General features: G+C 42.3%; 1 protein-coding gene across 1 annotated transcript in view; it reads right to left on the minus strand.

Moving 5' to 3' along the window:
• Positions 1-26,670, minus strand: part of FNDC1 (fibronectin type III domain containing 1) — a 125,395-nt gene that overhangs the window by 10,303 nt on the left and 88,422 nt on the right. Inside the window, exons 12-15 of the mRNA XM_014519127.2 lie at positions 25,593-25,658; positions 20,445-20,600; positions 16,965-17,195; positions 13,553-13,661 (exon numbers count right to left, since the gene is read on the minus strand). Of these exons, the coding sequence (XP_014374613.1) occupies positions 13,553-13,661; positions 16,965-17,195; positions 20,445-20,600; positions 25,593-25,658 (562 nt within the window). The remainder of the gene's footprint in view (positions 1-13,552; positions 13,662-16,964; positions 17,196-20,444; positions 20,601-25,592; positions 25,659-26,670) is intronic.

Here is a 26,670-nt window from a genome sequence, read left to right on the forward strand (position 1 = left end):
TGGCAAGAATTCTACCTTAATATTTTTGTAAACACTCATGTTAACCTTTTTCTTTTCTTGCTGCTTGCTCGTTTCTACGCTTGCAAGAAATGCCAGGCATTTTTAATGACCATAAAACATCTAAACCTTAATTTTGCATCCAATCCAAAATTGAGCATCTGCAAAAGTACAATATACCAAACATGACTGTCATAACTGGATCAGTCGTTGCTCAGAGGGAAGAATGCTACCAAACCCCTGGAGTATTTCCTTTAATCATTTACCATCCAAGTAGTAGGCCTAATACCCCTGAGCTTGTGAACTCTAACAAGAGCACAGCATCACATGCTATGACTGTAGGCTACCTCCATCACTCATCAGGAAAAGAGAACTCAGTCACAAGATTCCAAAGGGGTGAAAGTATTTCAAAGGGAAAGCAGCCTGGTGGAAAGTCCACAGGGGTCCACAGAAGGAATCAGGTGCCTTCTATGGAAATGGTCAACTTCTGCTGACCAACACACACACCTCGTGTTAAATCCTTTCCTCTTGGTTCCCTGCCTGTACCATCACAGAATGTTCTTCAGTAATGTCCAGGTCCTGAGCTCATCAGTTGGTGCTAAGCAGATCCCCCTAGCTACTTTCTGTGCCCTCTACATTCATCCCAGTCCCTGAGAGACAACACAAGCTCCTCACTTTCCAATCGGATCCCCTGTGGAACGCCAAGAGCCCTGGGTAGTAGGCACCATATGGTGCATCCCTCCATGCCCACCCAGGCAGGGATGCAGGTGGGAAGGAAGGAAAGGCCCCCTGGAGGGGCTCGCAGAGCCAGCAGTTAGGGGTGCCCTCCCCCTGGATAAAACACTTCACTGAATATAGCTGGCAGCTTTGGTAGTCATCACACACAGGGAAACTTATAAGGAGAATTGTTGCTGTTTTACATTAGAGCTCTGGATCTGCATGTGAAAAGAGGAAGAGTTCATGTTCCCACCACTCTCCTGCTGAGGAAATGGATTTCATTTCCATACTCCTTTCAGTCCTGCTTTGGGTTTAAACAGGTTTACATTGCAGGACAAATAGCAAGTGGGTTACTTTTTATTAAAAAGATTAAAGAAAGAATCTTGCAAATCCTGGGTGTTAATAGTTTCATAAGTGTTTAACAAATGGTTCTGGTCTGACCAGCTGATGGTCTTCATGCCCGTATGGGAGCTTTTGAGGAACAGATGCCTCTTATGGTACCAAAAAGAGCAGAAGGTTGAAATTTAGAGACATAACAACAACAAACATCACACAGCTGTATCTTGTGGAATTACTTTGGGGTGTGTTATCAGGAAAAGACAAAGTGTGGGTATCTTATGTAAAATTTAACCACACGTACCTTAAACTCCCAGAGGTTATTGTCATATTTATGGGCAGAAATGAAATAAGGAAGCAGATTGTCTGCAACATTCAAGATCCACTGGTGGATCATAACACCACCAACTGGCCAATATCAAGGGTGCACTGCAGGTACACAATCTCTGCACTCCCAGCATGGCCATTATGCTGGAGATCATAAGGGGTAATGGCAGCAGAATAACACTGGTTTTCTTGTCTTGTCCCACACAACCCTACTTACATGCAGCAATTCTGCCTCCCTAAGCCTTGTCCCTTCTCTCCTTTGAAAAATGTTGCCTGATAAAACCCTGGCAGAACAGAATCCTTCTACTTCCTGTATCGAAAACTGCAAAGAAACAACCAATGCAGTAGGGTGAAGAACACATGAACCCACAGATGTTTGGGCACACTGCAGATAGGTCCAGTGATTGCTCATGTGATCTGTAGTTCCATATTTTAAAACCTTTGAGCTTTCCCAGAAGTACAAGATTTTAAAAAAATCAAAAAACCCTTTAAAAGTAGAAATTAAGATGAACAGGCATAAGAAGGAAGATTAACCTGATTGAAAAGCCGTTCTACAGTGAAATATCTGACTTCCACAACAATTTAGAGTCAGTATCAAATGCAAATTCCCACCCACACTAGTCACACTTATGGTATGAAACATGTCTCTGTTTTCACAAGCCAGAAGGAAAAGTCTAAGCTTAAAAACAAAGGCCAACATGGTTTCAATTAACTGCCCAACAACATAGTATATCCAGATTGGAGATATCTGCTAAGGTTTCTCCAGTCTACCAGCAGATCCTCAGTGGATACAGTTCCACAACGACTTGGCCCCCATATCTCTGCTGCATCTGATTATCTGACTGTCTTTTTCCTTAAGTACAAAAACGAACAATTTTTTTTTTCAGTTTACTGTTACTGTTGCTTTCTGCACAGGTTCCTGTATGTAATTAATGACTGCATGATATCCACAAAGATTTTGTAATTTCCTTGTACCTGCAGTGAACACTGTGGCAAAGAAAACTGCGTGAGACACTAGAATTTCAGAAGGTTGTGTTTTCTACTAATTCCTAACACCGTACTTTTGGCTATGGAAATATCTGCCAATGATTTAAAAACGGGCTTCAATTCATGGCGGAGCCAAGAAGTTTTAGCACAACTGAAAGAGACTGAGGGCTGGGATATGCAGACACTCCATGTGTTCCTTTATCCTCAGCCTCCCAGTATGTTCCCAGAGCAAAGAAAGTTAAAGTAGCCCTAGCCTGCTCTATCTGGTTTGCTTATGGTTCCAAAGAGCCATTACATCAGTACCATAAGGCTGTCTTAGCTCCACCTCCTTTGCCAAGCTCCACCACCTGCACCTGCTACAGGGAAGGGGATGGCATAGTGCCTACTAGGGTGGTTGAACATGAACCATTTATCCCTCCCTGTGCTTGCTAAGATGGCTTGGAACAGCTTTGTACTGGAAAACAGCATACAGCTGCACTTACATGGGCAAGATTTGGCTCAAGGTAAGGTGAGAGAGAGAGACTAGTTCCAGCCTAGCTATGGTTTGCATATGTAAAAAGTACATGTAGATTCATCTTTTTACTGCCAAATTGCTCCTGTTAATAACAGTGAAATTAAATAGCACCTTCAGTATGAATATTTCAATATACTTTATACATAACAATTAATGTTAGCCTCAGAACTGTTGTGAGATACCTAAATGTTATTATCCACATTTGGAAGATGAAGAGATAGCAAGAGATGGATATAAACCCAGATGTCTTGACTTTCCCATGGCATAACCATAAGGCTGTCCTGTTACAGCTGTGTTAATGTACTTCAGTCAGCGAGTTCTAATTACCAAGTCAGCTAATAAACCCATTTCAGAAACTGTAAATAAACAGTGAACTCCCAAACCCTTAATGATATTGGTCAAGATATTTACTTCTATCATGGTCTTTAATCCTTTGCCTTACTGCTGAGGAATATGCTGGGAAGTCATATCCAATCTAACCTCATTCACTTTCCATCATGAAAAAAGTAATACATTAAAAAAAAAACAACCCTGTAATTAATTATGCTTTGGTTACACTTTGGCTTGTCAGAATTGCAACGAGGTGGCAACTGCCCAACTACCACTGTAAAAAACATGGGGATAGCAGCAAATTAGCACCACACGCAATCCATTTTTAGTGCTGGCAAGAGAAAAACTAATGTTTCCCCCTAAACAGACTTCCTTCAGGCACTATAGACAACTTCCACTGAAATGTCAAAAAATAGTGTGATATGATGACATAATGATTAAAATATTCTACAATAATATTTTATTGTTTGAAATCCTCAAGGGCAGTGATCCTTCCTACAGATTGAAAGATCTGATTTTCTAGATCACAGTGCCTTTAATTTCTCTGACAATAAAATCGTTTAGCACTTTCTAGCAGAAAGGGAGGATAATCACTCAAGGCCAGATTGTAACTGTGCGCTAAGATGCCTTTTTGAGTCTTGTTAAATGGTGCTCTTTCGGCTGCTCAAATTCTGATCGGTGTTAGTGCTAACTTGAGTTCAGAGCAGTCACACATTCAAGCCAGCAGGAGCCTTGAGAACTGAAAGATAAGAATGCAGAAAGGAAGAGGGGGCCCACGAAGCCTTGTCTCTCATTGGTTGTTAGGACAGACCCACGGGAGATGTGGGTCTGAGTTCCCTCAGGCTGAGGGCCTAGAACCCCAGTTCTCCCGCTTCTGGGCAAATGGCTTAACCACAAGGCTTCTATGCAAAATATGGGCACTTCCTCCCTCTCCTCCCCTAAATAATTGAGAAATATATTTATTTTTAATCAGTATTAAATTGCAGTTGCCCTTAACAATGTTCAAATAATAAAATAATCTGGATTACAGGCAGTCCTCGATTTACAATGTTTCGAGTTACAACATTTCACACTTACAACATTTATAAATTGACACCCTGTTTCAACTTTCTGATGTCAGCTTGGACTTTATGACACTTGATCTGATGCCATGCCACGCCAGCAAACAAGTTCGCTGATGGGAACAAGATGCCCATCTCCCAGGAGAACATCTGTCCAAAGTTCCTTGGACGCTTTCTTTAAGAAAGCGGACAAGACTCCAGAGAAACCTGCAGCCAAGACTCCTGAGAAGACTCCAGCCAAGAGCCCTTCAAAAAGTCCAGCAGTCATCTCAAAGAAGTCCTTCCAAATCAATGAGATTGCTATTTATAATATAAATACATTAATATAGCTATATTACTCATCTATAACTGATTGAGTACAAAATTCTGGGTTATTTTTGGTGAAAATAAGGTATCGGGCCTTGGTTCAGGAACCTATCCCCCATTTATAGCATTGTTTTCTATGGGAAAATCAGTTCCGAGTAACGTTTTGACTTAAGATCCGGTTGTCAGGAACCAATCGTGCCGTAAGTCCAAAGACTGCCTGTTTTATATGTCTTCTTATGGTAGAAGATGACTTGACATGATGCAGTATCATCATGTTATGCATTATCAGACATGTCCTGAAATAACGTAAAAATAAAGAAAGACTGTAACCATGGAAAACTCAACGCATTTGAAAATGAAAACCTTGTTCTGAATTTACATTTTTGAAACGTAATTTTCTGTAATTTTCGTTGTTCAGGAAAATTCCCAAATGCTTGGTTTTATTCCTAATTAGAATGAATACGAATTTGGAAATGTCAAAAAATTTTCACAAGATGGAAATTCTGAGTTTGCAAACTACAGGGCCAACTCTGACTAGTTATGGTGAGGTAAAAAGTTCTATGCCTTGTCTCTCCTACATCTGTACACTGAAACAGCTATTTTGAGTAAGCAATATTTTGCACTGAAGATATAGTCACTATCATCCACATGCTCTCCCTCTATTTGATTGCTCTAGAGCAGGGGTGAGCAAAATCCAGCCCACGGGCCAGATCTGGACCAAAGCGGACTTCATTTTTCAGTAGCCCTTGCAGCGGCGGTTCCTTCTGGCTGCTGCTGCCAGACCAAGCCCTGCTTCCCAGGCGTCAAGGCCCATCTGCCCCATACCCACCACTGGGGGAGGGACCCATATGGATGAGGCATGCAGCTGGGAAGCTGGGATGGGGCTGCAACCAGGAGCAAGATGGCTGGGCAGGGCCAGGGAGACCCCTGGATCGTGGAGTGGTGACAACAGGAGACCGGGACCAAGGCAGAGTCATGATCTGCTGCCCTCACACCCCTGCAATGAATGCAGGTTCTGCAGGCCCAGGCGTGCAAGGAGTGGATAGTAGCTCAGCCCTGGCCCCAGCGCCAGCCTGGCCCCAGAGCAACTCCCCACCCAGCTGCATACTCTGCCCATGCAGCTCCCGGCTGGTCTCCATGGACACCTGGGATCATGGGGCCATAACAGCATGGGGCCAGGGCAGAGCCCTGGTTCTGCGGCCCTGTGCTGTCATGCCCCTGTGATCCTGGGCTCTCCATGGGGACCGGCTGGGAGCCACGTGGGCAGGGGCTGAATCTGCCATTTTGCCCACCCCTGCTCTAAAGTTTGATTTGAAAGGGAGGGGTATAAATGAAATAGTGTAATTACTTAAATATTGTTATGGAAATGCTTTATAACAAACTGTTCAATAAGGTGAAAGGAAACGTACACATATGCAGGCAACTATCCAGAGAGTTTTCAGGGAGACTGTGAGGTTGGTGACTCCGGCTTATCTCTGGAAGCTGTGAGATTGCAAGGGAGCGCACAGCTCAAAGGGTTTTCCAGGCTCTAAGCAAAGCACTGAGGACTGGAATAACACCATGTGTTAAGTGATTGCAGTCAGGGAGCAGGATTCTCTGGGTCCCTGCCAACAAGCAGAAGTAAAAAGGTCAGTATTCTTGGGACAAGAACTGGAGTGCCTTATCAAGGATTTCAGCAAAAAAGACTGCCTCCATTCAGTTCCCATGCTGTCCAAAGAAACAAAGCTCTCATACATCTTTGTAAACAAAGCATGCTTAGAAAATAGTCTGACCCTGTTATCAGTTTTCATCCAAACAGACACCACCCCAAAAGGTCCTGGTTTTCAGCTCTTCATTACCCTTTTCCCAATGGTACAACAATCTGAGGGGAAAGGCAGTGAGGAGAACCTCTCTGGACTTTGCCTCAGATAGGCAAGATAGAAAGACAATTGCTTAACTATGGGCCTACAAGTGATGGAAAATTAATGTTCTTATGGGAATATGACACAAAATAATGAGTAATGAGATCAACCACTAACGTTATTCCCAGTGGAAATGTTTTATCAGGATTCTTGCAGGATTCTGAAATTAATATATCACTGCTCTGTTTCTGTTGTTTTATATTGCTAGGGCACATGGCATGATTTCATACATTCACTGCATATGAAAAGGAAGGGAGGGGAGGAAGGGGGCTTAAGGACTTGGAATTTGATCAAAAAGCCATTGAAGCTAATGGATCAAATCCTTAATCAGAACACATTGCATTAGTTAATTAAAACCAAAATTATTCTTTTTAACTTGGGATCCTGAACTGACTTTTATTATATGATGTTCTATAGATCACAGGGAAGCATCATTACGGACAAAGCTGGTTGAAGTGTTTTGGGGAAATTATGTAACTAAATGTTTCAAATGAACATTTCAATATTTTGACATGTCAAAAGCAGGAAAATCTTATAAGGGCAAAAATTAAAATCTCCAAAACGTTTTAAAGCATCGGCATTTTAATATGAGAAGTATTTGTTCTCTTTAAGCAAAAGCGTCCAAATGTTTCATGTTGATATTGCTTTGAGTTTTTCCTATTAATGAAAATATTTGATGTTTCTGATTTTACACCCTGATTTAGGATGAAAACAAAGATCAAAATGTTCAAATTTTAGAAGAGAGAAATTCCATTTTCTAGCCCACTCCAATTGTTAAGCTTTCATTTATAATGTTAATATATTTATATTAAAATAGTTCAGAATAGTTTAACTATAATCTAACTTATCTATACAACAAAGGGAGACAGCTTCCCACCACTAAGATATTGTCTTTATAACACCCCAGCAAATTCAACAAAATTAAACTATGCTGGTTCTGGCAGTATAATACAAATGGCAATAAGGAGCCACAATACCATAATATTTCACAAACAACACGTCCCAGAATATAGTAAGCACCTTGTTTTTGAAATGCAGAATGAGAAAGAAAGACCTTTCCTGGTAGTAAGTAACTGAGTAGTGGCAGCTAGGGAGTGAAGCCTGGCCACTGTTCTGCATCCATGCAGATTTTATTTTTTGTTTTCAGCTCATAAGCTGCAGAAGCTGCTTGTTACATATTTCTTGCTTATAATGCACACCCTGATTTCCAGCAGATGGTCACTGGGATAACAGTGAGTGTTGTATGCAATAAAATATGGCATGTTTTTCTTAGTACTGTATAAACTCCAAGTCAAATAAACATCCACCAGAGTGCAACTGTGTTAACTCATTGATAAAATCTATATAAATATTAGTGTATAAAAAGGTGACTCATTGGTTTACAACTTTTAAGTACTGTATATTAATTGCCAACCATGAAATGTTACAATAACCACTCATTAGCTGCTGACACCAATGCCTGTAAACCACTACTGTGGCCCTATCAACATGTCATTGATACCCAAAATATTACCTACTTCAGATGCATCTTATTTAAACAGTGACATTGATTATGCTGGGCACTCTAGACATGACGCATGCCTCTTAGTCATTTAATATATTGCTATGGCACTAGTCTATGTGGCCCCTGATCCTGCAAGCTGAATTGCTCAGTTGTAACCATATATTTGTACAGACAGACTCCAACCCCCACACAGTGTCTTGATGAAATCTGAGTCCACAAATGAAACCTGTGTCCAAACAGAACAACTTGCAGGGCAGCTTTCTCACCACCTCTAAAACTTTTGCATGGTCTATGTTATTAACACTAATTTACCACTCATTGGCAATGACTATTTCCATTAAAAAGTTGTCTTGGTATGCAAGCTACCTGTAGAATTAATAATAGTCAGGCCCTCTGCTGTGAGCAAAAACAGTTACTGTCATTCTGGTGTAATCAAGACACATCCTAAATGCAATGGAACATTTTCCTACCATCATTTTGTACAGAATGCTTCCACTGAATTCAGTGGGAGCCCTTTAACAAAAACAGGACCTGGTTCAGGTTACACACTACCTGAACTTTGTCCCATACCCAGCTTTTATACAAGAGTCTAAAAATCGATTAAATACGATGTAATTTAAGCACTGCTCAGTCAAGTCTATGCAACTGTGTATGGTAGCCACTGAAATCTTTCCCAGTATAACTATGCTACTGGTTAAGTAGGGAAATACAGTACAGCATTAATTATCTGGAAGTTGATTCTCCAGAACATCAGTTCACCAGAAGGCTTTGAATTATTTTTAAAAAGCAGTTATGTCCGCCAGTGCAATAAAAGTTCTGGGTCCAGTAATGTACATGGAATTTGTCCATCAGAGAAATCCACTGTAATTCATACAGGCTCGGTCAATAATCTTGGTTTTGTGCTTTGTGGCATGCATTTTGATAATCCGTGAGATAACTGTTGTTTATTTACTAGTGCTTTATGTATACGACTATACAGTAATTTTAATGATGTAAGTCAGCACTGTCCCATGGTTGCCTGCAGCCCCTAGGCTCTCACCCGGCCACCACTCACTTAATCAGTATGGCTGCAACAGTAACTGGAGTCTCTTGAGCTTTCTCACTCTTCCTGCCTCTGCCTCTAGCCCAGGGAGCAGGGTAGTGTGATGCACAGCCTGATGAGCCACAGGAGTCCAGGGCCATGTAGCCACACAGTACAGTTGTGGGGAGACAGAGGGGTGCCCATGGCTCACCCTGGTGCAGCCTGTATGGCATGCGACTACCAGCGATTTAGAAGCTGGACCGCCTTGCTGTAAGCCAACTGCATTAGACAATACCACGTTTACTGCTTATTGTATTTTTAATATTTGTTTTAATACGGTAAATAAAGTATAGTTTTCAGGACTTCTTACTGTGGGGGTTGATTATCTGGAATGATGGTGACACCAGTGAATCCAGATAATCGATATTCTACTGTAAATAAACACCAGCTGCTTGCAGACCCAGCAGGTCAGTATAAACTGGAACTCACCACTGAAGAAGATCTTGCTGTCAGTACACTGGATCCAGTTTTTGATGCAGTTCTTATACAGGAATGTAGAAAGAACTTCCTGTCATACTTGTTGTAAAAAAAACAGACACTAGAAATGGGCCAAATGGTTTGAGCTACTGCTTAAGATGTAAAATGAAGAACTTGACTTGCTGATCTTCCCTATCTGCTTTGTGCTGTTGTGTCACCACAACACAACCCAAATGTGGTAGAACTTTTTCATTAAATGTGTGGTTGCTTTGCTTCACTGGAGCAGCATAAAGTGGCTAGAACATATCAATTCCTCTGGCCTTCAGAGTCAGGAAATCCAGCAGCTATTTGCATTTGGATTTCATAGAATCATAGAAGTAGGGTCGGAAGGGACCTTGTAGATCTTCAAGTCTGACCCCTTGCCTGGGCAGGAGGAAAACTGGGCTCAATTGACCCCAGTTAGGTAGTCATCAAGCCGCTTCTTAAAGACCCCCAGGGTAGAAGCCAGCACCACTTCCCTTGGAAGTTAGTTCCAGATCCTAGCCGCCCTAACTGTGAAGATTTGTAGTCATTCATAACATTTGTAAAATGCTATGAGATATTTCCTATGAAATGCCAAGCATTAATAAAGTTGGGGGTCAGAAAAATGGCCTGTAAGGGAAAAGAAAAACAAATGGAGGAGAAAGAGTCTGAAGAGACAGAGGAAAGTGATTTAGAGAAGAAAGAAAGTGGGCTTGAGAGCACCCTGCTAAAGTCTGCAATGTCTTTTGCAAAAGTCTGAAGTGAAGTGTGAGGGAAGGAGAGTTGTCAAGACAGGCATGCTGTGCCTTTGAGAGATTTTTATTTAATTATGTATTCATGTCACAAGAAGTCTGATCTTGCTCCCACTGTGCTACTGCAGAACCTCTTATTGACTTCAATAGGCCCTTGATTAAAAAGTTATATTTGCCTTGTTTGTTTTGTAAAACATTTGAGCATGTCAAAATGCCCGAAGCTACTGCAGAATTTCAAGTTGTTTTAGGCTCTGCCAGTCACGTTATTCAAAGTGTGATGACAGCTTTACATTTTGGTTAGAAGCTGAACCCTGATTCATATGCCATGTATGCCACAGTTTGCATAAAAGATGCTTCTCATATCAAATGGTGAGCACTTAATATCATCATTTGTATACAGTAAATCGTACTTAACCAGAGACTTCTCATAAAATGGGCACACAATTGGGAACACATGGCTTTTTTGTCTAGTTTCATCCTTCAGATCATATTTTATCAATTAGGCGCTATTTTTTTTAGTGGTTACATGGTTATTTTTAAGACAAAAAGTATGCAGCCAATTCAGTCTGTGGATTTGAAATATGTAAATGGTATTGGCCAATGCACACAATTCATCTGTCGAAAAGAATCCTCGTGCCCCACCCACTGGCTCTCCCTGATTCCTGTGCTAAAAGAAAGTTCTTCTGTAATAATGTAATGGATTATATACAATAAAAATACAGTGAACACTGGGGCCAAAGGTTCATCCCCATTTCTTAGAATGAGGTCAGGAAAATATATATTTTCTCCGTATTATAGAATTCATATATTCTTTTGGCTGAGACTCTCTAAAACCTCTCTCATCTATCCAAATCTGGCCATATTGGGAACTTCTGAACATCTCATGCTCAGTAGGTGTGTTGGAGTTTGGCAGCTACCTTTTCCAAAGATTCCATCTGTACAGAGCATGCTGTAGCCCAGGGCTGCAAAGGCCGAGCAGGAATTTCCCACCAATCGCTCTTCCTGGGAACCTGGTGATGCTGGGCACAGGGATGGAGAACAAGGAAATGGACTCTCTTATGCTTTTAATCCATTCCCTCCTGGCTGCCAGGCAGCGAGGAAGAGGAGGCTGCAGCTTGACTGGAATGAAGCACACAGATTTTTTTAACAGGGCAGGGGAAGGGGAGGTGGTGAGATACTAAATACTGAGATAATGGGAAAAGATGCTGGAAAGTTAGAATGGGGGATGACCAGAGAGCATGGGAAAAAGGAGGACTAGGACTGGGATATTCAGCAAAGTGGGGAACAGGAGAGGGACTGGGGCAGAGAACAGAAAGACGACTGGGATGTGGAGCTGACAGTGGTGGAATTAGGACTGTGAAAACAAGAACTTTGAGGGGACGTTGGCAGAAGAGTTGACACTTGGAAGACCAAGGCGGGGTGGGACTCTGCTTCCCTTAGAACCTTGAAAGAGAACCCAGGAGTCCTGAGCCCTCAGTTTAGTAACTAGATGTGAAATGTTTTTACTTTTCTATTAGTTAACCTAAAAGACTCCTCCAATGATGCATTTCAGTCACTGGGGGAGTCATACTGCCTCTAACCACTGATTGCATCATTGCTAAGACTCAAGATTATGGAGCTGGAGCATGTCTTGGTTCTTGGTACCTGCTGGAGATGCAATTGAAAGCAACGTAAGGGTAAAAATGTATGCAATCCTTTTCACTCCTTATTTCTATTCTTTTAACATACTGGGGGCATGATGCATGTGTGCACACCCTTGAAACACCACAAAAAAGTTTCTATTCTTTTTAATATAGATTTGTTGCACAAAACCCCTGGGGGAATAGCACCTGCAGAAGAATCAGAGGGATAAACTGCGTTGCTGAAACTTCTATGGCCTGTGTTGACTCTCCCAAAGAGCATGAGAGGCCATGATGCACCTTAGTAAATTCTATAGCAATACAGCCTTTTTCTTCTTTTTTTAATTTTTGGAAGTAAGAACAGAAAGAGCAATCTTCCATGTTTAGCACTGTTGACATAATATGTCAGCTGGACAGAACTTCCACAAAGGCAACTGTGGAGGCAAGTCATCACTCCTCAACCCCTCACGCTTCTAGAAGTTGTCTGTAGCCAGGAGCAGCTGCAGTACTTGGGTGGGCGTGCCTGCGTTCCATAAGCAGGTCTCTCTCTTGGGTTCTCCTTTTCCCTAAGCACCCTATTCCTGCCAGGACAAAGGAAACTTCTCAACCTACTAACACGCCAATGTAGGACACCTGCAAGTAAGCCTCCTGCTGTCTTGGCTTACCCCAGGGATCCAGCTAATGACCTCCAGAACTAAAAACAGCACTCCAAAGAGCTTATGCAAAACAGCCAGACTCTCATACTGAGAGAGTTGTTACAGACTCTCATCCTCTGTGGATCAGACACTGAAGAGAGCATATAATATAATAACCAGCATGTTATCCTAGTAAAGTGTATTACAATTGACTGAAATATGAAGTTTGGTGATTCAATTCACAGGCAAGTCTACTACAACATCTGTTTTAAAGATGTCTTTTTCCTGTGTGTCACATACGCCCCTTAAGAGCACCACAAGAGCACTGGAAGGATATAAGTCCTTTGACCTTCAGATCCCTAACTTTGGGGCATGTCAGTGCAGCAAAATGAAGGTGAGATGGTAGCATATGTTGGCATGGCTACACTGGCTTTAACCAGATAACACAGGTAACAATAACAGCAAAGCAAAGACACAGCAGTGTAGGCCTACCATATGCTCACAACCAAACTACAAACTATCCAGGGACCCTGGATACACGCTCTGGGTGCTAGCATGTGCTGAAGCCTGTAGTGCTGTATCTTTGGTGCTACTAAGCTAGATTGATGATCAGGAATCCTAGACTCCTAGACTCCTGTGTGTGGGAGCAGAGTGGGGTTTGCAGTGATGAGAGATGGGATAAACAGAACTGATGCAGTGATAGCAAGGGCAGATCTGCACCATGACAACAGTGTGCAGTTTCACTGATGAGGAAATAAGTCCCACCCACCTGCTCCCACTACATGCACATCAACTCCAGAGCAGAAACCTTAACTGCTCTGCGACTGCAGCCCACAATGCATTAATAAAGTTAACTTACACTGCTGTTCTGCCCAGTGATACTGTGATGTACATGTCATAGACATGTAACCATAGGAAGATGATTGGTAAGATGTGAATTGTGTGTTCCAGATGTGCTGTTATATGGATTCTCCCAAGACCACCAAAACTGGTGACATTTGTTTCAAATTAACAAGAGTACTGAGAAAGAACAAGTCAAACTGTTACCTTGTATTTGGCTTCAGGTTCTCAATAGGCAAATGAGTGGTCCCCGCAGTCCTGGTTGACCATTTGTTCTTTAAGAAATCATCATAAGATGCACTGTAAACCAAGTAACCTGTCAATGGAAAAGGTAAGTGTCTGTCAGAAGTCTAAATTTCAAACAATGATAACCTCAGGATTAGATGCACTGACAGATGTTATGGGTCAAAAGAGTCAATATCTATGCTTTCTAAGATTTCTTAATGTAAAATAAATACAAACCCCACCTTTTCCCCCAATCTCTTTTCCCCTTGAAAAAGAATAAATTATATAGTTATTGACCTTTCTAAGCAAATAGGCTATTTCAGGGCCTGAGCCTGAAGGTAGTAAATATGAAAACAAGGGGTCAGTTTAATTCTTGGTATAAGAATATTGAGCTAAGGGATGAATTGGACAATAAATAATACTTAAGTTGTGATACAAACTGTCAAGTAGGATGTGGGAGGTACTTAGTGAGTTGTTATGCCTCCTTAAGCTTCAATGAGGTTGTGACAATTTACTGTAGTAGAAGATACCCAGCTGTCAAACTCATTCACAGTGGTACTTCACTGTCTTGGCAAATACTCCAGTAAAAAAATTATTTGAGCACACAATATTGTTACTAATTAAGTCAATAATAAAACTCCCTTTAACTTTAATGGGAGCAAAAATGTGCCTGTTATTCATTTTACAAAATAATACCACTATATACTTGATACTACTAGTCAGAAGAAGACTGGCCACATCTACACAAGTCATTCAGTACTTGCATAGCCAAGTATTAAATGACTGCAGTAGTGTTACTGCATTACAGGCATTACTGCACGGTAGCGTCCCCACATGGCTTCCTGGTGACGCTGACTGCACAGTAGCTCATTACTATCACGCAGTAGCATCACATCATGGATCATGCCAGGTGACACTACTACACAGTAAGCATCTCATGTAGATGCAATCACTCTGGAGCATATACAAATCTCAGCTCTGCACTGGGCATGTTGAGTATTATATGCATTCAAACCTTGCATGGAAAACCCATTGAGGTCAATGAGTTTTGCATGAGAATTCAGGGTATAGATCATACAGCTAAATGTTATCTTCTATATGGCATATATTGCCAATTGATATTTAAGATGCAGTAGACTTTTAAGCAGACACAACAAAATTCTAGGGCAGCCACTCTCAAAAGGGGTATCACAGCATGCCACAGTACCATGACATCCTTTTGAGGGTGTTACATGCTTAGTTGCCTTTATCCCCAGGTACCCATTGGATGGGTGGGCCTCAGTGCTGCCCAGGAAGTGGAAAGGATAAGTGAAATTCCACCAACTTTACCTCAGTTTGAACCCAGGTCCTTCCAGTCTGCATAGCCTGTCACTCTACTGACAAAGCTAGACAGCTCTGACAAAAGTAGGTGGATCAAAATATCATATTAGTTCTATTCCAAATTAATTCATTTTCTGCTAAAGGAGCAATAAATAGCAAAGTGAGAGGGTGTGTAGCTTTGTTAATTTGGTAAAGAATTAAAAAATACAAAGAACAACTGTAGGATCATGGAAATAAGATTTTGAATGCGAGATTCTTTTTTTTCTGCACACTGTATAAATTTTGTTAGACACAAAAGGAGAATCCATGTTTTAAGTCTATCCTAAGCTTTAGAAATCAGTTATAATATATGCAACAAAAATTTGCAGTTAAATAAGAGGAAAAATTTGCTTAATTTTGTATTCATTAAAGAGAGAGGAAGAGGGCAAAAGCTTGCTTGTTAATCATCATCTGCAGTTTGCCTTTAACAGTTTTAGACTGCTAGAGCAAGAATTTTGACAGGCAATATTAAAAAAAACCAAAATACTGGAAGCATGCCTCTGAGAAGAATATGAAAAGGAAGATAGTGACTCATAGCAGGAAAGTGCCAAGATGCAAATACAGAATTAAACAGAATAAAGGCATCAACATGCATTGGACATGATCAAACAACTCATTGCATAGATCACAAACTGCGTTAAAATTAAACTGTTAGATTTCACGTTATTTTAAATGAACCATATATTCAATAAGGTGCTAGATTGATAGCCCTGAAATCCTTTAGTTAACTACTGAACATGAGTATACAGTGTAGCAATGTAAGCTTCCCCCATTCTTTCACAACACTGCACCAGTTTTAAAAAGCTAGTGTAGGTTGCATACCCACTCACTCCAGTTCTTGGCCCCTCTGGTGAGGTTGTCAAAGAGAGACGGTCAAGATTCAACAAGAAAGAAAAACTAAGAGGGTATCATACTCTGTTTCTCAGTTCCAATAATCTGATACACTGACAAATTTTGTTTTTCTCTAAACTCTTTTGTGATTTATGTACTTTAACATTTTTAGCAAGACTTGAGATTCATATTATCTTTGTTATCACATGCTCTAAAGACAAACAAAGATCAATTTTAATGTATTTGCTTAACCATTAACCACAGGTTGTCAGACTTGCATTTGAACAAAATCTAGTTTAAACAAAATCAAGATAGTTTAGGTTATATGGCACATAAGAGCTAATCAGTTCCACTGCATTTTAGCTGTTGATTCTTTTATCAAAAGCTTAATATTTCTTCTTCTTTCGCTCAGCTACTAAGCTTCTCGCTTTTCCTGTGTATACAGCAACATTTTTGGTTCAGCTTGCATCATTAATATTGCTACTGCGGCATGCAATATCTGCAAGAAACAACAGAGGGTCTACTGGATATTCCCTACATTTCTATTCTCTGCTCCCTCTCCAGTCCCACGGATATTTTTTTAAAGAAGGGAGTATTGGTTTCAGAAAGTGAGAGGGGAACCAACCTAGGAAACAAAGAGTGATTTTGAAACGTGGCTTCCCAATATTATTTGTGTATCTCATGAGCAGAAACGTTCTAGTAGTTTAATGATTAAGTTACCATATATATCAACTTCAAAACTATATGCACAAAAACAGATGTGAGGTGAAGTTCTTTTAAAGATCTGGACCACCAATCTTATCCATAGGCTAGATGCATAAGTGTTGACAGTGGAGGGGCACTACTTCACACCATCGCTGCCACTGCCCCCACTGCTGCCAGGCACTGGCACAGAAATCTGGAGGGCATGTGCCCTCCATCCTATACCACACCCCATATCGCCTATAATCTTATCACCGGTACACAGTTGACAGATGACATGCAAGCTCTTCCTAAGACCCAAGGAAGTAATCAATACCTCCTTCTGAGGGAATTACAAGAGAGATAATGTTTGCAAAAATGATCCATGTTAAGTTCAGTTTATGATAAAAGTCTTAATTTGGAAAAAACTCTCCATTTGGTATAGATTCCCTGAACTCAAACAGGACAACAGCTAAGAAGCCCCAGGTGCGAGAGCCACCACTCAAAGTTTCTCTAACTGTACCTGTTACCATGTCTCCTTGTAGGGGTTTGGCCCAGTCCACGATAACGAAGGAGTGACACCCTTCCACTGCTATCACTGTAATGTTGTAGGGGGCTTTCTGGGGAAGCATCTCCCTCTCTTTTAGGTCATTGGGTATGAGTTCATCCAGGCTTTCCACTTGAAAGTGCTCCAGGGCCTCTGTCAAGGAGCATGGCGCTGCTGGATCTTTATTTAGGTACGTCACATAAGGAGCTGGAAGAGACAGAGGTAAGTGGCATTCACCTAACAGCCTGTACAGATGCACAGGTTATTGCAACAAAAGACATGGAAGAGCATGGAGGGTTTTTAATGTCACACTTGTAAAATGGACTATGTTTTGTAAAAATAAATTAGATATTAATTTCCTGAACTTCCAACATTAACCTCTTGTATATTTTCCTACCATTTCACTAAAACTTCAAATCTGTAAACTCATGGTGTCTGGAAACTTCTTGGAGTACTCTTATAATTCACATAAATATAGCACCATGGAAACCATAAACATGACAAATATTCAGTGTGACCTACACGGGAGATTTTAATAGCTAGGGCATAACAGCATATGCTTCATTGCAGTCTGTGTTGTAAAAGCCTAGGGACACAGCACTTGATTAACCCAGTGCTCTTGCTCTAAAACTAAGAGTTAAACCTTAGATTTTGGAGCCAAACCTCTGCCACCTGAATGCATGAGGGTATATCAGACTGAAAGTCTGCTGACTGGAGATGTGCCTGTAGCGCCATGTGTCCTTCTTAATGTCCTCAGGATCATTCTTCATTTAAAAGTATCAGTCATGGCACACCACACTGGGCAGCAGGCACTTGCCATAGGTTTCGTTTTTTGGGTGCTTTGGGTTTGGAGCTCAACTGACCACCTGTTTCCCTCTGTACTTCCAGGTCCACTTCAACCAGTATCAATCAGCAGAGCCCATTGACTTCACTGACAAGGCACCAGCTTACACCAGTTGAGGAGTTGCATGTAAAAATAGGTCCATTTTAACAGACACCTGCCTGGGTGGTCATCTTGTCTTTATGCTCTTCCCTCTCTTGCACACCCTCAACCAGATTCTTGTGCTGAGAACAGCGCTAACATTTTGCCAAGTGAATGTAGAAATTAAAGATTTTTGTTCTTTGAGTGAATGTGGTTAAAGTATAAAGTAACTAATCTTGGCTCCTTTAGCTCATGACAAAATTCTTGCTTTGGAAACTGGACACCTTTGCTCTCTGTTTAGGTTTCTTCCCTCCATATAATCATGAGCTCCATAAAGGAGATTTGTAAAAGATCACGGAAACAAGTTACTAGTCTTTCGTAGTAGTGGGCCATGGTTTACTCCAAGGACGAGTGTTTAATAATGAAAAACTAGATGTTAGTAAAAAATCAGCTCCAAATTCACAAGTTTTCCTAAGCACTGGAAGGATACCAATATCACTTTAACAACTAGTAACTTCAACAGTTGTCCTATATAATGACAAGAACTGCACTTAATTCGGTAGTTGAGTAACTAGTAATTTTAGTGCCTTAACAGTCATTTTAGTGTTTAAACAGAAACAGTTTAAACATTTTCCTTTGGAAATATTTATTTAGTTATGATAACACAATTCACTGAGAGAATAATATTTTCATTTTTTCCTTACTGCCTTGAAGTGTTCATAAAACAATGTTTCTAAGTTTATCTTACTTGATTTCCCACCCTAAAGGGAGTTTTTACAGAGCTTGTAAGCTATTTAATTTTAGCCATTGCAGTCTTTTCCAACATAAACCAACCAAAAGGTATCATCAATGAAAGAACAGTAATGTCATATCAGCATTTGACAGGGAAGCACTGTGTAACTTTGTGAGTGTGATGAGGGGGAGAAATGCCATGAAGCCAGTCTCTCTCTCAGTTGTTTTCTTCCACCCCTAATCCTGGGGGCAGCCAGCAGCTGAGCAGACCCTCAGTGCACCTTCTGCCAGTTTTTACTGGTCTCTTAAGTGCTATTACTTCAGGGAGGAGTGCTCGAAAGCTGTGTCCTCAGGCCCTAGAAATCCTCCCAGTCTTTGTCTGGGCTGGATTTTCAGCTGGGACAAATGGGTATAGTTACACTACAGTCAATGGAGCCATGCTGACTAATACCAACTGAAGATGTGGCATTGGTATGTACATCTTTTGGCTCATTTCAGTCGCTTGCAGTTTCTTTTTACAATTACAAATACAAGCCATAGTTAAAAAAACGGGAAAAAGAGAAAAGGACTAAAAAAATTGTAGTAACAAATCACCATCGCTTCATATTTAAAACTTTGTTCATTTATCTACTCTCCCCTTCATTCAGAATTAAATGAATTACGGACTAAATTCTGCTCTGACATATGTAAGTATGCCACTGAAGTCAACAGGTTCCCACTGATGTAACACAAGGAAACTGTGTCCTAGATTCCCATCAGACAACATATTTACACTGACAGTTCTACTGATTGAATTAAATTTACACTGTTTTTGTTTTACTGGAACAAATTCCAGAGTTGACACTTTTATTTTTGTTCAGATTAAATAGATTAGGAACAGGTTTAAATGGTGCCAAAACAAGATACTCTTCCACAGAAATAAGAAAATTGACCAAAGGGTTTGCACTGGTTTAACTAATTTGGTTTAATTTATGCAAGTTTGTATATAGACAAGGCCTAAAGTCAAAGTTAGAACTCACAGTGCTTCTATTTGTATTTATCAGGTGATAACCTGTCAAAGCACCATAACCTAGTACAGCGGTGGGCAAAGTCTGTCCCATGGGTTGGACTGGGTCCATGGTGGACTCCATTTCCCAGCAGCTCCTGTGGCAGCAGCTTCTTCTGGCTGCAGCTGCTGGACCCACCCCTCCTGCCTGGGCACACCTGACAGTTTGCCCGACAACCACCACTGGGGATGGGACCCACGTGGGCAAGGCGCACAGCTGGGATGGGGCTGCGGCCAGGAGTAATATGGGTGGGCCAGACCAGGGACCTCAGGATCTGGTGGGGGGCTGGGGCCAGGGGAGAGCTGTGATCCGCTGCCTGCATGTCCCTGCGATGAGTGCAGGTACCAAGGGCAGGGGAGTCCCGCGCTGTCACCGCCACAAGATTCTGAACTCAGCCCTGGCCCTGAAGCAGCTCCCCACCCAGCCACGCGCCCTGTCCATGCCACTCCCAGGCGGTCTCTTTGGAGACCCTGGGAGCAGCAGGACTGCAGAACCTGGTCCCATGCTGTCACGGCCCTGCCATTCCCAGGGTCTCCATGAACACCAGGCAGAAGTGGCATGGGTAGTGGGTGCTGGGAAATGGAGTCTGGCTGCCAGTGAGATCCAGCATTTTACCCACCCCTGCCCTAGCAAGAAAAGCTGTGACTTCTTAGCCATATTTGTACATGTTTTTGTCTCTGTGTGGACTGATGCAGTTAGAACTTAAATCAATTGCATTTCACAAAGTGAGATGAACACAAAAAAGGACAGACTTACCAGTAAATCGTTTTTTTCCAGCTAAGTCAAATTCTGAGAGAGGACCAGAACCAACAACACTGGTTTCTGGGTAGACAATTTCAGGCACTGCTTCTGTTGTAGAAGTGGTGGTGGCGATGGTGGTTGGCAGCAAAGTGCTCTCAAAAAATTCATAGTCTTAAGAAAACACAGAGTTGAAAACATTAGCTTACTTCATGTTACTTTGGCTTAAACTGAAAAAGGGAACTTTTCCCTTTCCCTCACCATAAACTTTGCTCAGAAAAATAAAAACAATATTCAATGCTGTCAGAGGACACCATGCTTTGATCTCTTACTGGGCTTTACATCAAACTGATTAAAACCAAGAGTATAATCTTTGAACCAAAAATAATAAAATACATCTTTTTTTTTCCACTGAACTTGTTAAGTACAAAATAGTAGAAGAGTGGAAGGGATTTTTTGATGAAACAAAGAAGGAAGACTTCAGGCAATTCTCCCAAGCTTTAAAGACCACTTTTAAAAACTCACAATAATAATGGATATTTTAATATTTCGTTGGTCCCATTACAGTTAATGACAAAATTCTCATCAACTTCAGCAGAAACATAAGCTAACCTTAAGCAATGCTTCTAAATGGAATAAGATGTATAGCAGAAGACATGTCTCCACGTCAAATACAGAGTAAACAGTAGGTTATAAACTTTCCAGGGAGAAGTAGAAGGGGCTTCAAGCAAAAAACAAAATTAAATGCAAAACCAAACTTTTATTTCATTTGGAATCTAAACTGACTACAATTCAAAGAAAAACCTGATTCGTTGCACTTCTTTGTTAAAGTTCTTATTCCATGGGATTCTGAACTTCCTTTTCAGATAGGTTTTACTTATGCTAAAATCCAAGTTCCCCCTGCACTGGCAAGAAGCAAGCTCCCATGGCTGGGAGCCCCCTCACCTAAAGGTCTCCCTGCCACAGTGGCACCCAGTGCACACTTGGGGCTGGGAGATGCCGCTGCTGTGACCTCCCAGCCATGGGGATGTGTGAAACCCCTAGGGCTAGGAGATGGCAGTTACCGCAATCTCCCAGCCTCAGGGGTACGTGAAACCTCCGGGACTTGGAGATCACGGTGGCTGCATCTCCCATCCTGGGGAGCTCCACGCACCCCCAGAGCTGGGAGACTGCAGCCATGCCCTGTAGCTGTCAGGATCCAGCTGGGTCCTGACACTGGGAGGCATGCTACAGGGACCCAGTGTCTGCAGCTGCACAACTCTGAGTCCTGGCAGCTGTGGGATGCTACCAGGACCCAGAGTCAGCTACTGGGGCTAAGAGTCCCCCCAGTTGTAGGTCTCCCAACCCTGTCTTGGCACAGTGCACCCCTGGCTGCTGGGAGCCCTGTCAGCTGACAGCCCTGTCAGCTGACAGCAAATTAAAGCTTGATAGCAACTACTTTTAAATAGGGACCTACTGAATTCACAGCGGAAGCAGGCTGTGCAGTGGCTCCCTTAATCTTGCATGTTCCCCATGCATGCCCCTCTCCCACCACCACCACCACTCACTGACAGAGGGGCCCCACCTCTTGCTCCTGATCAGCAGGGAGGCAAAAACTGCAGTTTTAAATATGGTGTCATTTTTACCTCCTGCCACTGACTGACTGAGGGGCCCTGGTGGCCCTGCTGTTTGGTGTTGACCAGCTGAGAGGCAAAAACAGTGCCATATTTAAAACCACATTTTTCACCTTCTTGATGATCAGAAGCGAATGATGGGGCCCACTGCCAGTGAGTGGGGTTTGAGGGGAAAGAGGGATGTGTGGGGTAATCTGCAAGATTAAAGGAGCCACCGCGCAACCCACTTCTGCTGCAAATTCAGTAGGTCCCTAGCTATAAAGTTAGTATGCATTTTTGAAGTCTAACTTTGTAGCTGGTTGGACCTTTTTTATGGCGTGGTAAGTACTCAGCACATGTAGCTGGTTTCAAGCTAACTGAGCAATTAACCCGAGCGATACCTGTCGTGTGTAGAGGGGCCTTAGAGCAGGGGTAGACAACCCAAGCCATGGTTCTTGCAGCCAGTCCCACTGTCCCTGGGTGTGCAGTGGGGCTAGGGAGGCGCAGCAGCTGGACTTGCTTCCAGACAGCCCCCATAGCGACAGCTCTTTCCAGCTGCCACTAACCAGTCTCTGCCACCAGACTCAGACCCACTGCCTGGGAACACCAGCCCATCTGCCCAGCACCTACCACCGGGAGCAGCTGGGAAGGCGGGCAAGGTCTCTATGGAGACCGGCTTGGGACCCATGCAGGTAGCAGTGCCTCGGAGCAGGATTGGTGGGTGAGGCCAGGGCCAGAGCTGGGACTGGGATCACGGGGCAATGACAGCATGGTGCCGGGGCCCCAGGCAGAGCTGTGAACTGCTGTCTGCATGTCCCATGATGGGCGCTGGTTCCATGGGCAAGGACATGCAGGGAGCAGATTGTGGCTCTGCCCTAGGCCCGGGCCCATACTGTCACCACCCAGTGATCCCGATCCTGGCCCTGTGCACCCATCCCGCTCCCAGACACCACTCCCCATCCACCTGCGATCCCATCCCATCTGTCTAGCCAAGCGTAAGTCAGAGCCACATAGGAAGTTTTGGTGAGCTGCTTCAGGTGGCAGAGGAGGAAGGGGGGCAGGTGCTGACCTGGGTCATGACAGCTCAACAAAACTCCCTAAGTGGCCCTAAGGCCCAAACGGCCCATAGACCCATTCAAAGGCTTATATTGGCTGTTAATGGTCCCAATGGAAGTACTGAAAGAAAAGGTAAAGCGGGGCACAAGGGCAACCTAGTTATGCACCATTTTCTTCCAGCCATTTCCTCTAAGAAGAGTGTGGTTTGTCACTCAGGGAACCTACCTATGCAGGGGAGTGACCCAGCTGTGATGGGTATGGCAGCTTTAGCACAGCTTCTCCCAATGACCAGAATGAAGCTGCCCAAACAGTGGAAATTATGAATCAGTGAATCCATTTATTTCTTATGATAAATGGCAAAGTATGAAAGGGCCATGTATGGAAGCCAGAGTCCAGTCCCTGTAACTCTAATGCTCTTTATAGAAAAGGCACTGTCCTGAGATGCTGACAAAACCAAAATGCATGAAGGCATTTTCTCTCATGATGTCCTGATATGGTCTGTGAGTGCAGGGCTTTGCTCTGAATGCCATTTGTTTACCGTACTGAAATCTCAGTGCTGTATGGGTAAAAATCACTCCTTTGTGGAGTGCCAGCCAATTAGCTGTGCTAGTCTAAAGTCAGGCAGAAGGCAGGGCTTATGCATCTCTGAATTAGTTAGTCTATAAGGTGCAACTCTACCCTCCTTCAGCCAATGTACCATGGAAGTCCTATCAAAACTGTAATTTGAAAACTTGCATGGAATTAAATTGTCCCTGGGCCTTATTCTAGCCTGTTACACAGGGTGAATTTTGCCTTATAATATCTTTGTCAATATATTAAAAGACAACCTCAAAAGTTGTTGCTCAGTTACTAGGAAATTTCTCTCTCAAATGTTTCACTGCCCTTTTCCTGAGACTTAAATCCTCTTCTGGTTTAATTTAAAATCCCTGTGTGGCATTTACAAAGTGAAATATTATTACCCTTAAACCCAGAAATACTGGAACAGTGGCAGAATGTAACAAAGTTAATACTAAAAAACCTTGGGTTTAACCAAGGTCTGTATTTAGCTAGCTTAATATAGGTGGGGAAGGGGGGGAACAACAAAATGAGAATGATAAGGCACAGAACATCAGAAGCCATTGAGAGCAGAAAGTCTTTGGTGTTTCTAGTAACCTAGAAGTAAGCATCCCTTGACTCTATACTTAGTAATTAAATAGTGGCAACTGACATTTTCTCTTCAGCTGTTCTTGAGTGCTAGGTTATTGCATCAAATTGCCACAGATGATACATTAAGATAACTCTATAAAAAACTTCCCTCTTCTTCATTATACCTCCTTTGATAATCTTAGTCTACATTCCTGGGTTTTGCAGATCTATCTTTCTACGTACACTTGATTTCATTCCCTGTGGGCACATTATATAAATCTAAATAGAGTAGGTATCCAAAAGCAAGAATGCAGAACAGATTTACAGTGCTACAGAAAGCCAGAAACTGTAGCAGAAATACAAGTTTTCAGTGCATAGAGTGAATAATTTTCTATTTTAAATTAATTAATCAACTTTGTTGCATTGGAGTTAGGGCTGGATTCTGTAACAGGGAGGGGAAGGGCAAAAGTAAGAAGACGTCAGTAATGTCACTTAGCTTTAAGTACCTGCATAGTATACGAAATAAGATGTGCTAACACTCCCGCCCCACGCAGCAATGTGGGGAGGGGCCTGGGGCAGGAGTGTTAGCACGTCTTATCTTGTATACTATGCAGGTACTTAAAGCAGGGCAATGGATTTGAAGGTCTGTAGGATCCCTAAACAAAAGGCTTTCTCCCAGAAGAAATGAGATTTCTGTTTTACATCGTGGCTGTAACTTACTACCACCTCAAAAGCACCTTTTCAGTGCCAGAGTGATATGAAGAAGCCTTCAGGATAGGGAAACAAATAAGTTATATCAAGTTGAAAGGGTCTTAGCACAGTTGATCTGTGTCAACTATTTCAATTATCCCTTTTACTCCATGGTAAGTGGAAGCTAAACCAGGGCTATTTGTCCTCGAATGAAACTGCTAACATTACACAGCAGAGAGGCAGTTAACTGTGCTAGTCTGAAGTCAGGCAGAAAGCAGGGCTTATGCATCTCTGAATTAGTCCACAAGTTGTAACTCTACCCTTCTTCTGCCTAAATTATCACAGCTTACTTTCTACTTACTGTGAGATAGCAGCAAGCACACACAAACTGGTTACCAGCTGATATATGAAAATTTCTCTCTACCCCATCTTTTCACTCTACATAATTTGTCTCTCTCTTCACACCCTTAATTTAAGTGTGAATGCAACTGCCTTGCAAGCTTCTGTTGTTCACTCCTGCCACAGGGCTGCTTTGAAACCCACGTGACTGGCTTCAACTCATGATCATAATGCTTGCCAGCCTAAATTCCCTTCTAACATGCTGAAAATGTATTCTTTGCAAGCAGTTTTGAAGAAAGAAGAGAAAAAAAAAACCCAACCCCAAACAGTGCATTTGTTAAGGAGTTTGATAATCGACCAGTACCTTCATCATATATCACATATGCCTCTGGAGTTGCTGTCACATCTGAATCCATCCCTGAGAATGAATCTGTGGAAGGAGGAAAGGTTATTATAATAATTATGATTTCCTGCCCTCCCAAACTTCCCTGAACAAATATAAAAATAAAAGTACAAAGCTGATTATTTGTATAGGAAATGAGAAGACAGCAACAGTTATACTATAAATAGCAAGAATAGATGATGAATGGTTGATAAGGCAAATGAGCCAAGAAGCATGTGTTTTTTTTGTAAATCTGTCATACCTCAAGCCCTAGAGTGCCTAAAAGGATTATAAGCTAAAAATGGGCGACACAGTTCAGATAAAATAGAAAAGCAGGAAGTCTATTACAAAGTTCCAGTCAGAACATTCAGGATGAAAGAAAATTTGCATCTCTCTCTTGATTCCTGTAATAGACTCCCTACCCTTCTACCCCTCTACACTAATTACTGCAGCAGGGCATGCATCCTCTGACTTTTGAAACTGTGCCACTGCCCCTTGTATGTCACAGGTATTGGATAAAATGAACGGAGAGCAGCACACAAGTTTCTGCCCCAATGCGAGCAAGGATCAAGGCTAGACCCAGGCTCCACTCCCACGCCAGACAGCAGCGATCTCAGTGAGGCAAACACCCTCTGGCTTGGTCCTGATATCCTGGCTGCACATATCTCCCTCTCTTGGTTGCCCAGGAGGCAGCTGCATAAGAAGCAGAGGAGAAGAGACTAGGTGATGCCTGACCTGTGCCATGGAAGTCCTATGTGGAAGTCCTATGCTAGGAAGTCAGAGAGATGTGGACGCAAATTCCTTCAGGGGCTTGGGAGTGGCTTAGTACCTGGGCCTCCCACTTCTTAGGCAAGTGCACTAACCACTCAGTTTTGGGGACTAAAACATGGTAGCATTTTGCTCTACCTTTAGCACCAACAGCTTAGTCATGGAATCCTGGTTGGCTACGTTTTTATGACTTATACACACTTAGGCATCCAGAACAGAGGCACATGTGTAGCCAACTGCACACGCTCAATCTGCATGTGCACACTTATATGTCCACAGTGCTGAGATAATA

The sequence above is a fragment of the Alligator sinensis genome, unplaced genomic scaffold (assembly GCF_000455745.1).
Source record: "Alligator sinensis unplaced genomic scaffold, ASM45574v1 scaffold682_1, whole genome shotgun sequence".
NCBI lineage: Eukaryota > Metazoa > Chordata > Crocodylia > Alligatoridae > Alligator > Alligator sinensis.